At 36.7% G+C, this 15,699-nt stretch overlaps 1 protein-coding gene across 1 annotated transcript in view; it reads left to right on the forward strand.

Moving 5' to 3' along the window:
- The first annotated feature begins 702 nt into the window (after positions 1–702).
- The window catches only part of stac (SH3 and cysteine rich domain), a 32,453-nt gene continuing 17,456 nt past the window's right edge, over positions 703–15,699 (forward strand). Inside the window, exons 1-4 of the mRNA XM_016528944.1 lie at positions 703–1,030; positions 5,595–5,949; positions 10,657–10,686; positions 12,651–12,751. Coding sequence (XP_016384430.1) covers positions 920–1,030; positions 5,595–5,949; positions 10,657–10,686; positions 12,651–12,751 — 597 coding nt within the window. The 5' untranslated portion in view covers positions 703–919. The remainder of the gene's footprint in view (positions 1,031–5,594; positions 5,950–10,656; positions 10,687–12,650; positions 12,752–15,699) is intronic.

Genomic DNA, 15,699 nt, shown 5'->3' on the forward strand with positions numbered 1-15,699 from the left:
CTTTTCCAGTTTTCTAGATACGTTTCTTTCTAGATATTTTGATCAACAGCCGCAGGTACACGCTACTAACAAGGTGTATCATAAATGAACAATTATTAAATTATCAAATTATTAGATTTTTATTATTAAATTGAACAATTGCAAATAGCAGCTAACTTAATTCATGTGATGTGTGTATTGCAATAGGCATCTTTGGTTTCCTCTTGTGTAATTTAGATGGAAAATGTGTGCCTTTTTATTGTTTGAATCACTTATCAAAAGTTGCTAAAAGTTGCCAAATAAATGATAAAAATAGCTAAATTTGTTGCTAGGTGCTTTTGGAAGAAAAAGTGTGAAAAGTTGCTAAATTGGCAACACTGAGCCTATGTCTTTTTTACACCCCCAAAATTTTGTTTAGAATTTCTTCTTTTTTTCAAAGGCAGATCCTCTCCAAACCCCCAATAGATTGCACTCTAGATACAATCCAGAAATAGAACAAAAACAGCAGCACTAACCATTAACAATATTATTTTTAGATTAACAATGAATGGATAATTGTGAAGATAAGAACAGAGGCGACAACAACCCCTGCTCACTAAAAATCAAAACTGGATCCATTTTAAAAAAAGGATGGGAATTAATCAGATCTGAACTCCTCCTATAGCGGTTTCTGATTGGCTGATCCACAGCCTGACAGTCAAATCCAGTCAGTCTGCTGAACGATTCTGACTTGTAATGAAGTGTGTGAGTTCCTCTAGAGCGGACTGCGTCTCCACTATGCAATATACAAACTGATGGAAAGACGAGTGCGGTATAGGTATAGTACACCATTTATTCGCAGCGCATCGGCAGTTTAGAACTTCCAGCTCAACTCAACATGTAGAGCGCGGCTGGTGCCCAGACATACCCGACAGACTAGTGCTGCTCAACTGTTACCAACATGATTCCGCCAGCGAACATGATGATCCAGGAGGACACGATGGGCAAGGAGAAGGAACGGGAGCACCATGAGCCCCAGTCACCCACATCCATCAGCCAGCAGGAGTCAAAGGTTTGAAACTCACATCTCATAGAAACATCAATCACATAGATTTATGTAGTGCGCAGTTTACGCGTCTTTTCCCACTTTAACTGTTACAGACACCGCGGTGTGTTGTGTCATGTTTTAGCGTCTGATTTTACCGCTATATGTCTTAAACTTTGATATGATGTTAATTTGCTCGTCTGCTGTAAATTGAAGTAGTTGGAGGCTAGCACTTACCGTCGTGTAAAGCGTAAAGTGTTATCGTCAAATACAAAGAGTGTCATTGTAACAGATCTTGTAACACTACTGAGAGGTGTACTAACAGTAACCGCAAACATGGGCGCTTTACATTTAGTTTAGTACATTTATTATGGCAGGCTAAACAGATTTATTTGTTCAAATAATTGTTATGTCACCCCATCACCTTGCTCAACCTTGTTTTATTTAAAGTATTTTATTTCAAAATGGTGAACAAATATAAGTAACATTAAAATCAGATTGTAAACAAATATAATGGCCCTATATAAAACTATAGGCTAACAAAACCAACCGATGGACCAGTTCTGTCATTTACATACAAGACATAAGTGAAATTTTACTTTATTTTTTCTTTATTTTTTTTTTGCAATGCTAATTTTTTATTTTCACACAGAGTTATTTCTACTGTCATGTTCACCCATGTATATTATTTCTAAATGGTTTTGGTAATACATGGTTTTTAAAGCTCACCATGTAGGTTATTACAACAACACTCCTCTGTCTCTCATACTGTCCAGTTTTCGGTCAGGTATTCACCTATCCTGTGTAAGTAGAATGAAATATTTGATTCAAATGATCTTTGATAATATTTAATCATTATGCATATGTTGCTTTATGTCTACCAATAACACTGTGCACATCTCCAAAATAATACAAATTCAGAAACCACCCCATACACTGGAAATATTATCATTTATATTAAGTTGTTTATTTGCAATAGGGCTCATATGAGACCTAGTTGAAGTCACCTTTGCAAAAGGAAATTTGTGATACTGCAGTAATAAATCGATGCATCGCGATTAAAAAAATTAATATTAAAGGGGTTATATGATGTTGCTAAAAATAACATTATTTTGTGTATTTGGTGTAATGAAATGTGTTTATGCGGTTTAAGGTTCAAAAAACACATTATTTTCCACATACTGTATATTATTGTTGCTCCTCTATGCCCCGCCTTTCTGAAACATTTAAAAAAAAATTGAAATGACTCCTTTAAAAAAATTTATATTTAGTTTCAGTTCAACACTGATGTGTGATTTGTTGTGTGTGTTTTAAGATCTAATGTGTGAGGTTATAGCAGGTGGTGTTTTGTCACATCGGTGCTTAGTTTGAGCACATCTGTTTTTCTGGGTCATCTGTGGCCCAGAGTTCTACATTCAGCCCAAATGTTGGATGGTCACTGTGCTTTTAGAGCTCTATGCCAGTTGGGAATTTTGTATATTTATTGTCTTTAAATCAGTAGAGATTAAGTTCTGCAAGGCGGTAAGTAGTGCTTTATTTATTTATGTAGTTATTCAGAAACTGATTCATTATTTAAATTTACTTTGTGTCATTCCCCTCCTCCCCATAAATGCTGTTTCAGTCAAACTGTGTGCACTGAGTGTGAATGTTTTAAATTTGTACATTATCCATGGCATTATGGTGTTAAATATTGCCTTCACTCATCAGATGAGTCTTGAGGGATTTGTGTGTAATTGAGAGCTGTTACTTTGAGCAGTGGGATCACTTACAATTTGATGTTATTTACCGAAGCCCTGTGGAAATGTTTTTAATCAGATCATAAGTTAGGAAAATTTTGTATTGTTTGAAAAAGGAAAATTCCTTTTGAAATGGAAAGAATCTGAAACCACATTATATTTGATTTATGACCAAAGGCTAGATTTCATGACAGTTATTTTGGATGTCCATTGCAATATTCACTTGAGAATATGCCAAATAAGGATGTAATAGACTGCTAAACAAACAATATGGTTCGTTAGTTGTTAATGGGAGACTTATGCAAAATAAAAAATATATTCATAACTTAATCTCCAGTGCTGGTTGCATTTCACAGATTTTCAAGAAGCAATAGGCTCTTAGTAAGAAGTGAAACTATCCTGCAGGGTTTTACATCTCTTGTTTGAACCTATTTCTAGAGTAACATTGAAGCTGTTACTTCTAGAGAAGAACTTGGGCCCAATAATCAGAGAATTTCATCATTATCAGGGATTTTATTTGCTAATCTATCAACCATTTTAGAGCTAAATTACTAAACCAAGATCAGGCTATAGCCTATCTGTCCCAATTAACATATTCATGAGTACATGGCACCTTAAACTGATCCAGGAACACCTTTTATGACTAAAACCCAAAGTGAATTTTTAATCTGTCAGTGTTTCTGGTCTCCACTATGTGTCTGATTGCTTTGTATTAATTTGTGTTTGATGAGATAAAAATGTGTTACGAGTAAAGCAGGCCTAATAAAATGTGTCCCTCCTTCTCTAAAGACAGCAATCTTGTGCTGAAAAATACCTGACTTCCACCTTAATCAGCTCCATATCTCAGAATCGTCCGTCAGGGTAGAGCAGGACACACATTTGGTGCTGACAGCAGCAGAATTGATTTCTAATAGATGTATAAGATTCGTGATTTTCTGGTAGAACTGGCCATTATTTTTGGCAGAGGTATTTTCAGTGAATTTCTAATTTAAACCTTCATATCCTATGTGAAATTTCTTTAAATTATCTAGTTGGTCTTTTATAATGACCATATTTAGGTCAAATTTCTCTCATTAACCATTTTAATCGGTGCAAAAGGGAACATCTGTTGACAGTTATATTGCTTCATTTCTAATATGTTAGGAACAGCCTCAAAATCTCTAAATAAAAACCCAGACATGTGCATTTTCAAGCAGTAGTCTCAGGCATTGATTTGTGTGTGTGTTCCTATTTGATTAATTTTATTGTAACTGTCAGGCATAGTGAGACTTGAACTAAGGCAATGTTTTTTTTTCTTGATAGCCTGTTGTTTATAGTTAGTTCTGCCACAAAGCAAGTGCCTTGTAAATGTCAGTAAGTACTTAAAACCATTTTTTAACAAACAGCATTTGCACCTTAATAACTCATTTGATGCTATTTACAGGGATTTCAGGCAGAAGAGCTACTTGTAAGTGACTTTGCCTGTAAGTTGACAGTGAACTATGAGCACTGATGGACAGGAGCAGTGAGGGAGGGACTAATCGATCAATCACTCTCTGTTGGCCATCAGAGATCAATAGGTCATCATCATACACAGGCATGCAGCTCACTAAACACACTGCACTGATCCTCTACTCTGATTGGTGGATACACAATGTGAGAGGACTGTCCAAATGGGCAATATATATAACACACACATACAGTACATACACAAAAAAAAAACACACACATAGGGCCCCCACCATAAAGAAGGCCTAGGGCCATGGTAAGAGTTTTAGGCCAGCTAATAGAACAGTCACTTGCTTTATCAGGCCAGTAATGCAGTGTCACTAAACCTTACATTTGTTGTTCTTGTACATGTTTTTTATGTCTTGCAAACTAAAACAGATAGCAGGGGTTGAAATGTTTTGTCATTGTTTTCCAGCAAAAGTGTGTTTATGAATTCATAGCTGTCTTGGAGTTATCTATTATATATATATACATATGGTAACACTTCCATATAGGGACCAATTCTCACTATTAACTAGTTGCATGTTAGTATGTCTATTATTATTTCGCTGTTTATTAGTACTTATAGAGCACATATTCTGCATGACCATATTCTGCATTCCTATTCCTACCCAATACCTAAACTTAACAATTACCTTACTAACTATTAATAAGCAGCAAATTAGTTTATTGAGACAAAAGTCTTAGTTAATGGTTTGTTAATAGTGAGAATTGGAACTTAAAATAAAGTGTGCCAATATATATACACATGAGGATTGTTAAACTATTATTTTTCCTCTTCCCAGTCTTAAATATATGGTTTGTTGAGTTGCATGACTACCCTTGTCTAACCTTTAGTGTTGGGCACTTTTCATTTTTATTCTGATTTGAATAGCATTTCTGTGCACAGTATACTTGGGGAAGTAGTGCAGGTTACTGTGGCCTAGAGGACATTTTTAGTAGGCAAAGATGATCCTGGTGGGTGTTGTCAGCTAATTTAGAGGTCTGTCAGTGTATGACTGATATCATGGGTAATGTGCACCGCACAAAGGGGTTACGTACCAAGAGACATGACAGCCCATCTTTCTCTTCGTTTCCTCTTTTCTCTTTCATTAAGCCTTTTGATGCTCAGTGAGTTACATGAACATAAATAATCTGTAATCTTAGCCTTGCTGAGTTAGGTTAACATATGATGGTTGGAGAGATCGTATAATCATCTGGAGGTTGTTTCAGTGAGAATGCCCTCATTTGACACCTGCCAAGCATCAAAAATCACCCACTCACAGAGTTTAATGCTCCGGGGGCTGTTTACGTCATATGGGGTTGAGCATTTGTCTAAATCAGATGCTAACAGATGCATTTTGTACTCTGTTTTACATTTGTTTCAGCTGCAGAGGCTAAAGCGATCACTATCCTTCAAGACCAAGAGTCTTCGCAGCAAAAGTGCAGATAATTTTTTCCAACGGCCGATCGAGGATGTGAAGTTTCAAACCGAACTGCTCTCTGATGTCAGCAGCAGCACAGGTCATCTGAGTACCATCGGTGTGTCCGTCTCAGCGTCCCCAACGATGTCCCTTCCTCCACCACCCCCTCCACTGCCTACCGTCATCCCGGGCAATCTGCCCATCACAATCTGTTCACCATCCCGAGCCCCGCGCCCGGCGGACCCCAACGCACACACATTTCTAGAGCACATCTTCAAGAAGCCCCATTTCTGTGATGTCTGCAACCACATGATTGTCGGTAAGAGGACGTGTTTTATCTTTATGTGACTGACGACAGCTCTCATTACAGAGAAAACGCACTAACAAAGCTGTGTTTGTGCTTGTTTAGACAGGGGAGGCTATTTTGATCTCTTAACATAATGATTATAGATTAGATGACTGAAGGCATAATCTAAAATATTCTATTACCCATCTGTTGTCCGGCCACCAGACACTAATGTTTTGTTACTGTGGACGACGCCAAAACCCAAAGATTTGAGCATTTAGAGAGCGGTGAACAAAGATAAGAGTGGCACGATGTAATGAGTTAAAGACTCCATGAGATAAAAATCGAATGATTGTGGTTGTTAGTCAATGTCTATTAGATTTGAGGTCATATGTGAGTGCACTCCTAAAAGCTTACATAACTTGTAGCACATATAAACTACTGTTCACTGGTTTGAGGTCGGTAAGATTTTGTAATGTTTTTGAAAGAATGCTCTTATGCTCACCAAGGCTGTGTTTATTTGGTCAAAAATACAGTAAAAATTAGGGATGTAACGATTCACTCAACTCGCAATGCGATACGATTCACAATACTGATTTCACGATACGATTTTTTCACTTTTTTTTTTAAACATAGATTTAAGACAATTTATAAGTGAAAAGGTGTCCTTTTATTATTGCTTGGACAAAATGCTGCACACTTCTTTTGAAATGTGAATTGTTGAAATATGTCACATAACAAATCTAAATTAAAATTTTAAAACGAACCCCGAATCAAACAAATAAATAACATAAATAAAAGAAATCTCTTTATATAGGCAAACCAAGGCTTTGCTCTTTCCATTTACAATTAGAGGCAACAACTCTCAGAGATACATTCATATAAACGCCCACCCAAACTGTATCGCCATTCATTTAACCTCTCAACCAATTTGAATCGTTACATATTTGTATCGATTTTCAACTGGCTCGTGGTACATCGATTCGTTACATCCCTATTAAAAATAGTAATATTGTGAAATATTGCTACGATTTAAAATACAGTTTTGTATTTTAGTATATTCTAAAATGTAATTTTTTCCTGTGATGGCAAAGCTGAATTTCAGCAGCCATTACTCCAGTCTTCAGTGACACATGATCCTGCAGAAATCATTCTAATATGCTGATGGGTGCTAAAGAAACTTTTTTATTATTACTATCAGTGTTGAAAAGAGGTGTGCTGCTTAATATTTCTGTATAAAACATCTTTACTGTCACTTTTGACTCATTTAATGCATTTTTGCTGATTTTTTTTTAAAAATCTTATAAACTCCAAGGTTTTTTTATTCTTTGGAAATTGCTGCAAATATAATGATGACTCAATTTCAATGCTGCTGTTTAGACGTTTTTGTCTGAGTTATAATAAAATTATAGCAAAATATGTTTCTGCAGGGCAGGGGCTATTTAAACAAAAAGGACAAATCCCACCTACAAGTCCTGTTTCAATACAAGTGCATCAAAATAGGACATATGGGGTCCTTAAGCCTCTCAACTCTTTCCTGATTTTTTGAAAATGTTTTTAAATGAGTTTTAACATTTTTTTAAAGTCTGTCACCAAAATGTATTTTTATTGTTGGAAAGGGTAGTCAGACAGAAATAAATCAAACTGAGGTGTACTGCAGCTGATCGAAAGCTTCATGCCCCATATTTATGCCTCCATGAGGGTCATCTGTCCAAACTGGATTTTCTATAATGTAAATCATGAGTCAATTCTTCAAATTGAAACAGTGAGGTAGTTTTAAGATAAAGAGCTCTACTTACAGTACGTGTGGTGTTTAAAAGCATATGTGCTCAGCTGAGCCTGCATTAGAATATTTGTGGGTTTATCCTAGAAGGCAACAAGGTTGTGGCTCAGCTTTCAATTTGTTTGTGTGGTGAGTCGGACAGATGTCCACCTGTTTGAAAAGAGAGACCCATAGCACAAGGATGAACACACACACACACACACACACACACACACACCACACTAATGGGGGCAGGGCTCCACGGCACATCCTTATGAAAAGGACATCAAGAGGCCAAATCATGCATTTCAAAGCTTTGTACTAAATGTAGAGAAACCGGAGCTTGCTCAGCATTAGATGAGGAATGATCTGTCGGCTCATTATCCCACAGCATTCTGATTACTGCCATGCAGGAAGGTGAATTTGATGAGATCTCACCAGCTGTCTGGAAGAAATAGCGAGGTGAGGCTGTAGTTCTTCTGCTTGTGTGTCGAGTCTCAATTTCCTGCTGTGACTAATGGGTCATTACTAAATAACAAACCGTAAAATAACAAATCTCCGCAAATGGATCGGATGTCAGGACACCTGTGTGTGAGACCCAAATCTCCACAGGTTGATTAAATATGAGCCCACGTGCCGTTGACCCAAATCTCTGCATTTGGATCAGATATCAGGATATCAGGACACCGGAATTAACTGGGTTTCAGCATCACGTGCCTTTGTTTTCCATGCTCGTTTGTGATAGCCAGTGGTGTGGTGAATGGGGTATTTGAGCCAAAGATACAGATAACTGACCTGTTGCTATGTTGCTTAGATTCCAGTTCAGATTTAAAGAGTTTTTTTTCCCTGTGGTTAAAAGTTTATGTATTTATTCATTTATTTACTTACTTATTTAATTACTAACTTGGTCGCTTGCTTGCTTCAACTTGAGCCACTTTTATGACCCAGAGTTTTTTTTTTTAAATCATGCCATCATTTATTTTTGATTATATAACTTTTTTACTTTAACTTTTTAATATTCTTTGCCTATTATGTGTAGATTTAATTGTTTAACTCTAGTCTCTGAGACTCTCCCAGACTTTTAATCTTAAACTATGAAAATCCACCATAAAATAGAAATCAATATATATTTAACAGTAAAATAAACATAAACAATTTCAGTATTTATTTTGTGAAAATTATACATATTTTATATACATATACAAAACAATAATAAAATAAAATAAAAAATCACAACCACTACAACCAACAATTGTAGTTTTTAGTTTTACTAAAGTTAATTTTCTTTAAGTAGGTTGCTTACCGAATATTTTTCTTATTGGTGACCATTTCCAGCTAAGGAAAAAAAAAGTATTTTACAAAAATTACAAAAATGACATAATTCTTTTGGTTTCATGTCTTTTCGCTGTTGAACAATTTTAGTGTACAAATTAAGTAGAGAGTCTGTGTAAAATGTGTCCCTTCCAAAAGGCCAAAATTGAAGAAACTCCCACTAAACACCCACTTAGCTGTGTGGGTAAAAACTAAAGGAATTTAAGAAATGTTTTAATGGTCAGTTGTGCAGCTGTAAAGATATTTACTCACCATGAACTGACCGTGCATTTCATTCCGAATGAAAATTTAACAAGTGTGTTCTGTATTATTAATACTTCGTTTTGAGCTCATTTCACAATTTCAGTCAGCAATTTACAAAGCGTTTTCTGGATCGGAGAGTAACACGTTTTTCATGCTGATGTTCTCTCATGTTTGGCTAAAGCAGAGGCATCTATTTCTAAAGACACAGAAGCCATGCTGTATTTCAAAGTATAAAAGGAGGCTTAGCATATTGGGAATACGGTTGGCTGTGTGTGTGGGTGGATTCTCATCCCATTGGGCATCTGATGACATTAACAACATTGAAATTAAGTCCACAGAACATATCATGCAGCTTTTGCGAGTTTTGGTGAATGATGAAATAATTTCCCTCTTTTTCCCTTAGGGCACACAAGTCCAAAATGAAGACCAAACATTTTATGACTTTGATAAAATATTCTAATATCACTTTCAGGCATTTTACTGAAACTTGGCCTGAACTAGATCTGAATCAATGTCGTTTTCATTATAATTGTTCTGCCCTGCATCACCTCTCAACCCAAGACAAAGTACTCAACACAAATACTCAATCATTAAACACATTAACGATGCATTAAAGATTTTTTTCAAAGGCTGAAGTGATCAGCACAGGGAGGCATAAGAGAGTCTGGACCGAACATGTGATGTTTGATTAATCGATGGATGGCTGGAAGCAGCTTGATGTAGCAGACAGGGGCAAATGGGCCCTGTGACAGAGTCATTCTCACAACAGCGGGACCTGATGTTTTCACCCTATTAATCATTTCACATTCATATTTTATTATTCAAAACAAAATTTTCATTTATCATTTTAAATCTTAAAGTCACTCCAAAAGAGGAAATATATTATTTTCTATTCTTTGATCTTGTGTAGTTAAAAGGATATTTCACCCAAAATGTAAATTCTGTCATCATGTACTTATTTTCTTTCTTTCTTCTGCAGAAGATATTCTGCTTTAGCCAAACATGAGAGAACATAAAAGAAGCTATTTCTCAAAATATCTTTTTCTTTCTTTCTTTCTTTTTTTTGTCCATAACGAAAGGTGAGATTTAGATCCCATTAACTTTCATTGAATGGACAAAAAACCACGCACTTTTCAAAAATATCTTCTTTTGTGTTCCACAGAAGAAAGTCGTAAAGCTTAGGAATGACCTGGGTGTGTAAATTATGACAGAATTTGGGTGAACAATCCTTTAAAGGCTATTACAGCGAAGTGTTCAGAGATACGTGTTTTGAAAAATCAATATCTGGAAACCTTGAATGAGCTGTAACTAATGCCGTGTTGCCTTGTTTGACCACCATTTTATTTTTATATTTCAAGAAATAATTGTAATGCAAGAGGGATTCTCTCCTGTAATTTTTTTAGCTTGCCAAGGGGGAGCAGGCAAGGTGTTCGGTAAGTCTGTTCTGTTTGATGATGAATTGAACTCTTTAGAAACCGAATGAAAATAGATAACTCCCTTCACCCACCTCCAACCCCAACCCCCACCCTCTCCCTGCTTCTGCGCTCATAAAGACTTGTTCAGCACTCTCAGGAAATGCATATGATGAAGTGGCTCCTCACATGCTTTCCAGACCAATGCTTAATATAATTTTTCCCCAGAGCGGTCAATATCAATACCCTTATTCTGTGATGGGATTGTTTTTTGTTGTTGTTGTTTATCATTACTGTCACAGGAATATAGATTATGTTATTCTATGTCTGCTGTTTTCCAGAGCTTTGTTATGCATGCTGTTGTTATATACTGTAGATGATGGTCTACTTTGTTCTGGTGGTTTAAAGTTAATGAAAGTGTCTATTTTGTGTGCTTGGATATAGTGGAAGATACAGAGGTTTTTACCAGTAGGTGGCTTTAATCTCAATAAAGTGCTGCTCGCTCTTGGGAAGCAGCTGGAAACGTGACTTTAACACACTATAATTTCAGTAATTAGTATTTATTGTCTCACCACAATAAAATCTGTTTATGTTTATCCTGCACAGAGGCAGTTTTTTAATTTCTGAAAGCAATTAGGCCTGATTAATTCTCCATTACCCAAAGATCATCCAAAGAAGCATGCATCAAAGTGTCGCATAATTTGCCATGGGAAAAGCTGTTTATTTTGGTTAATGAAACATTCAGCTCTATCTGTAAGAAAGAAACGTAATTTTACCCTGAGTTCACCCTGAGTTATCATAATGGGAGGAGTCAGAGGCATCTATGGATTAAAGAATGTTTTTATTATTATTTTATGGCACAAGAGTGTTGTTACTGGAAGAAGCAGAAAATGGATGTTATAACATGCTCTTGGTGAATTTATTTTAGCATTTTGTTTACATTTTGTTTGCAGTTTGATTGACAGAACCTTAAGAGTTTTACAGCTTGCACATTGTGACTTCTGTGGAGGAGATCTACTTTCTCTGCTTTCAAGTGAACACAAATGTTATGTACAAATATCGATATCAGGCAAAGTATACATGTATAGCTTCCTTCTGTAGTTCTTCCTTCCTCCAAGTGTCTAAATCAATAAAACCGTGTCTCTGAATGCATGTTCTGAGCATCAGGTGTGGGGATATCAAATTGTGAAACTGAGCAAATATAAGAGTAGGATTTTTGTTTGAGAATAAGAGTGCTGTTTTATTGGATGGTTTCTTGTACATTTGTTCTCAAATTTTACGCTTTGCTCTCGTTTGTCTTCAGCTGTTTCTGTTCAGCTTAGCATTAACACCTGCATTTTCCTGTTTCCAGTACTACCAATAAGTGTGAATTCTGCAAGTGTTTCTGGGACTGTGAAGCCATAATTTAATGATCTTCTTATAAGGGATCTTCTTTTTAGGCAAAAGAAATGTAGGCCAGAATGATGACCAGCAACCTGAACACTTGCAGAATTGCTTCCCCACACTCTTAAAAATAAATGTTCTTTATTGGCATCTTTGGTTCCATGAAGAACCTTCAAAATCCATTAAACCTTTCCATTGTGTAAAAGGATCTTTCCAGTGGGAAAACAATCTTTAGATTACTCGAATGTTCTTCATACTGAGAAAAAAAGTGCACTTTTGGAACATTTATTTTTAAGAGTGTTTAATATTTTAACCCTTTGGTGAGAACTTCTGACAGAATTATATGGAATTTCTTGTTAAACTGCTAATTAATAATTAATTGTGGATGATAATAAACAAACTATTGCTCTTGATAACAGAATTTCCCAACAAAACTGCACATGTGGAAATTCCCAACTCTGACCTGGCTGTATTTATTGATCACTTTCTGTTGTTTAGCAGTAATATAACATTGCTTTGTACAAATAACCTTTATGTTTAATAAGTTTGCTCTCAGAAGACATTTAAACCTGATATTAACTGAATTTGACCTCAACTGCTAGGCACCAATGCTAAGCTGGGCCTCCGGTGCAAAGCCTGCAAGATGGGCATCCACAACAAGTGCCTGGATCGAGTTGGACAGCAGAGATGCATGGGGAAATTGGTGAGATATTTTTTTACTTTATGCGAATTGAGTGTTTTTTCCCTCACTTTGTTAGTTTTTGTTGATATTTGATTACTCTTGGAAATTGAAAGTGGAACTAAACATGTATTTAGTGTTTATGTTCATTTGTTGATCAGGTTGGCCAATGTTTGTTTATCGTATGAAGAGGCTTATTAAGACATGACATAACAGATAGTGTAGCAATGAAAACACACTTCTCCGGTCTCCACTGATGGAGAAACCAAGTCCATACTTATAATTTGCAATATCACTTTCCTGGTGTTCCTCTCTGGCAGTAGGTGAAGATTTTTAGTGTGTGAGTGTTAAGATATGATACTCTTCACAGTGTTATTTTTGGTGATTTGAAGGTGTGATTCATCAGTCTGTCTTTTCCTTCCGTGAATTTATGTGTGAGTATGAATGTTAATGATTCTCCGGTGTGTACTAGAGAAAGTGAGAGAGAAGAAAGATGGGATAGTTGATACAGAATATCAAGATGCATCTATCATGTAAACACCTCTGTGCTTTACTCAGGGGACCCACAAGTCACGACTCTTCTGGGAAATTCGCACGCCCCCCCACACACAGGGAAAAAAATGTCCAAATGGGAAAAGAGTGCTAAAATTTCCATTGCTTTTCCCATGGCTTCAGTGCAGTACCGGAGTGAGTCAGGTTTCTCAGAGAAGGATTGAGTGACCTTGAGAACAAGTTCAGTTTTTTGCACAAAAAAAACAAATAAACGTGGAAAAATTATTATTTTCAACCCTCATTCTGACCCTCTGTTTAAAATGACCTGTTTTTAAGGGGCGTGTCCTTTAAGGCTTCTCAGTAATCAGCCAATGTTATGATTGGCTGATGTCATTGCATAGGAAACAGTATCAATGCCCTGCCCCCTCACTATTGCATGTGAGTGTTTTAAAAACATGATCAAAATAAAATGGTAATTTCCAGTCAATGCATTATGAAATCATTTACTTGTGGTTTGTAGGGGTTGCACCGACTAATCGGCTAGTCGACTTCAATGCTCTGCCATGACGCTTTAAGTTTGACGTCGACTACACTCTAAAAAATGATGGGTTAAATATAACCCAGTGCTGGGTAAAATAGGGACAAACCCAGCAATTGGGCTGTTTTGACCTAGCGGATGGGTTAAATGTTTAACCCAACCTTCTGGGTAGTAACCCAACCGCTCGGTCAAAACAACCCAATTGCTGGGTTTGTCCCTATTTTACCCAGCACTGGGTTGTATTTAACCCAGCATCTTTTAGAGTGTAGTCACTGGTCCTATAGAGCAGTGGTTTCTCAAACTTTTTACAGCGGCGTACCCCCTGGGGCATTTAACAATCTTCTGTGTACCCCCTCTCTTCCACTTATACCACAGTCACACCTTTTCTATTAAAGGACAATATTTGCCCCCTTAAATTGATTTACAGGTGCATTTTTACCTTTATAGAGGCAAATATTTTCTACCCTTATTAATTGTATGTCATGTTTTATGTCATATTCTTAACATTTCATTAAGTGTATTATTAATATAATAAATAAAGCAATAAATGATGGCAAATCGAAGCGATACTTGTACAGTAGATTTAAAAATAAAACCGCCAAAGGATGGCAGCAAGTCACTGTCTTAATGAGCCAGGCGTCTAGTCATTCATTCATTCATTCAGTAACGAAGCAAAATGCTGTAGTTATGAATGTGTTATTAATCACTGACTCTCCGAATCGGTCAAAGCCGAAGATTCGTTCACTAATGAAACACCGCTGTATTTGCTTGGAGACGCACACCAGATTATATGGATTTCGTTGGAACAATTATTTCGTTGCAAAATATAACAAACATGTATTCTGTTTAAAATGTAGGCTACATTTAAAATGATCACTTAACATTACCTTTTTTGTTGAACTGTTGCCATTGTTTGGATATTCAGGGAAATTTGCATGCTTGCTCGTATTTTAAACATGAAAACAATAACTGGCACAGGGTGTGTTTGTATCGAAGAGAGTTTAACTCGATCTCATTGTAGGCTACAGTCCGTGTCAATATTTGCTCTTCATGCTATTACGTGAAGATCTACTTTAAAGATACATTGAACAGCAGCGCGATTTGCTGAAGCATATTCAGCGGGCATCCTATCACATGCACGCTGCTTGTGTGGATCCAGTTTTGACCGCAAAACATGAGGTAAGATTGAATATTTGACCGTTCCTGTTTTTACATAAGAAGTGGCATTTTATACATGTTCGGTGTTAATGTTACTTTAAGTTGGGGTAGAATTAAATGAATGCCAAACTTTTTTTCACGTACCCCCCTCCGTCACCTCACGTACCCCCAGGGGTACGCGTACCCCAGTTTGAATACCACTGCTATAGAGGGCGCAACAGGATAAGAAATCTTTGAAGGACTTCGTACATCACGTGCAGATCGCGCGCACACAGAGTCGTTCAGCGCGGAAATATATTGTCAAAACAGTTCTGTGATTTCTCAATAAAATAGCTTTGAAACTGAAAAGTTCAAGCATATATTTCTTAATAACTAAATCCCACAGCTTCACTACTAGTAGAGAGACACTGCCAGGTAGAACTTACTGTGCTACTTTATCTGTATCTGATTTAGAACGAGCAGAAATCTGTGAGAAACATAACGGAGCAATAGCCATGTGGGCAGTGCTGTGTCACAGCTGTTATCACAGCTCCAGACTTATTTGTTCATTAATGATGACATCAGCGACTAGTCGACTTCGACTCGACTTTCATCACATAAAAGTCGACTTTAAAAAATCAGAAGTCGTTCAACCCCTAGCGGTTTGTGATGCAGCTGCAGTCAGATCTAGTACCACTTCATCTTTCAACAAATGTTTCTTTTGGCGCTTTTCCACTGCGTGGTACGACTCGGCTCGGTACGGCTCAGTACGGCACGGCACGGCTCGGTTTGCGTTTCCACTGCA

This window comes from Sinocyclocheilus rhinocerous, unplaced genomic scaffold (assembly GCF_001515625.1).
Source record: "Sinocyclocheilus rhinocerous isolate Xijiao unplaced genomic scaffold, SAMN03320098_v1.1 scaffold432, whole genome shotgun sequence".
Classification (NCBI taxonomy): Eukaryota; Metazoa; Chordata; class Actinopteri; order Cypriniformes; family Cyprinidae; genus Sinocyclocheilus; species Sinocyclocheilus rhinocerous.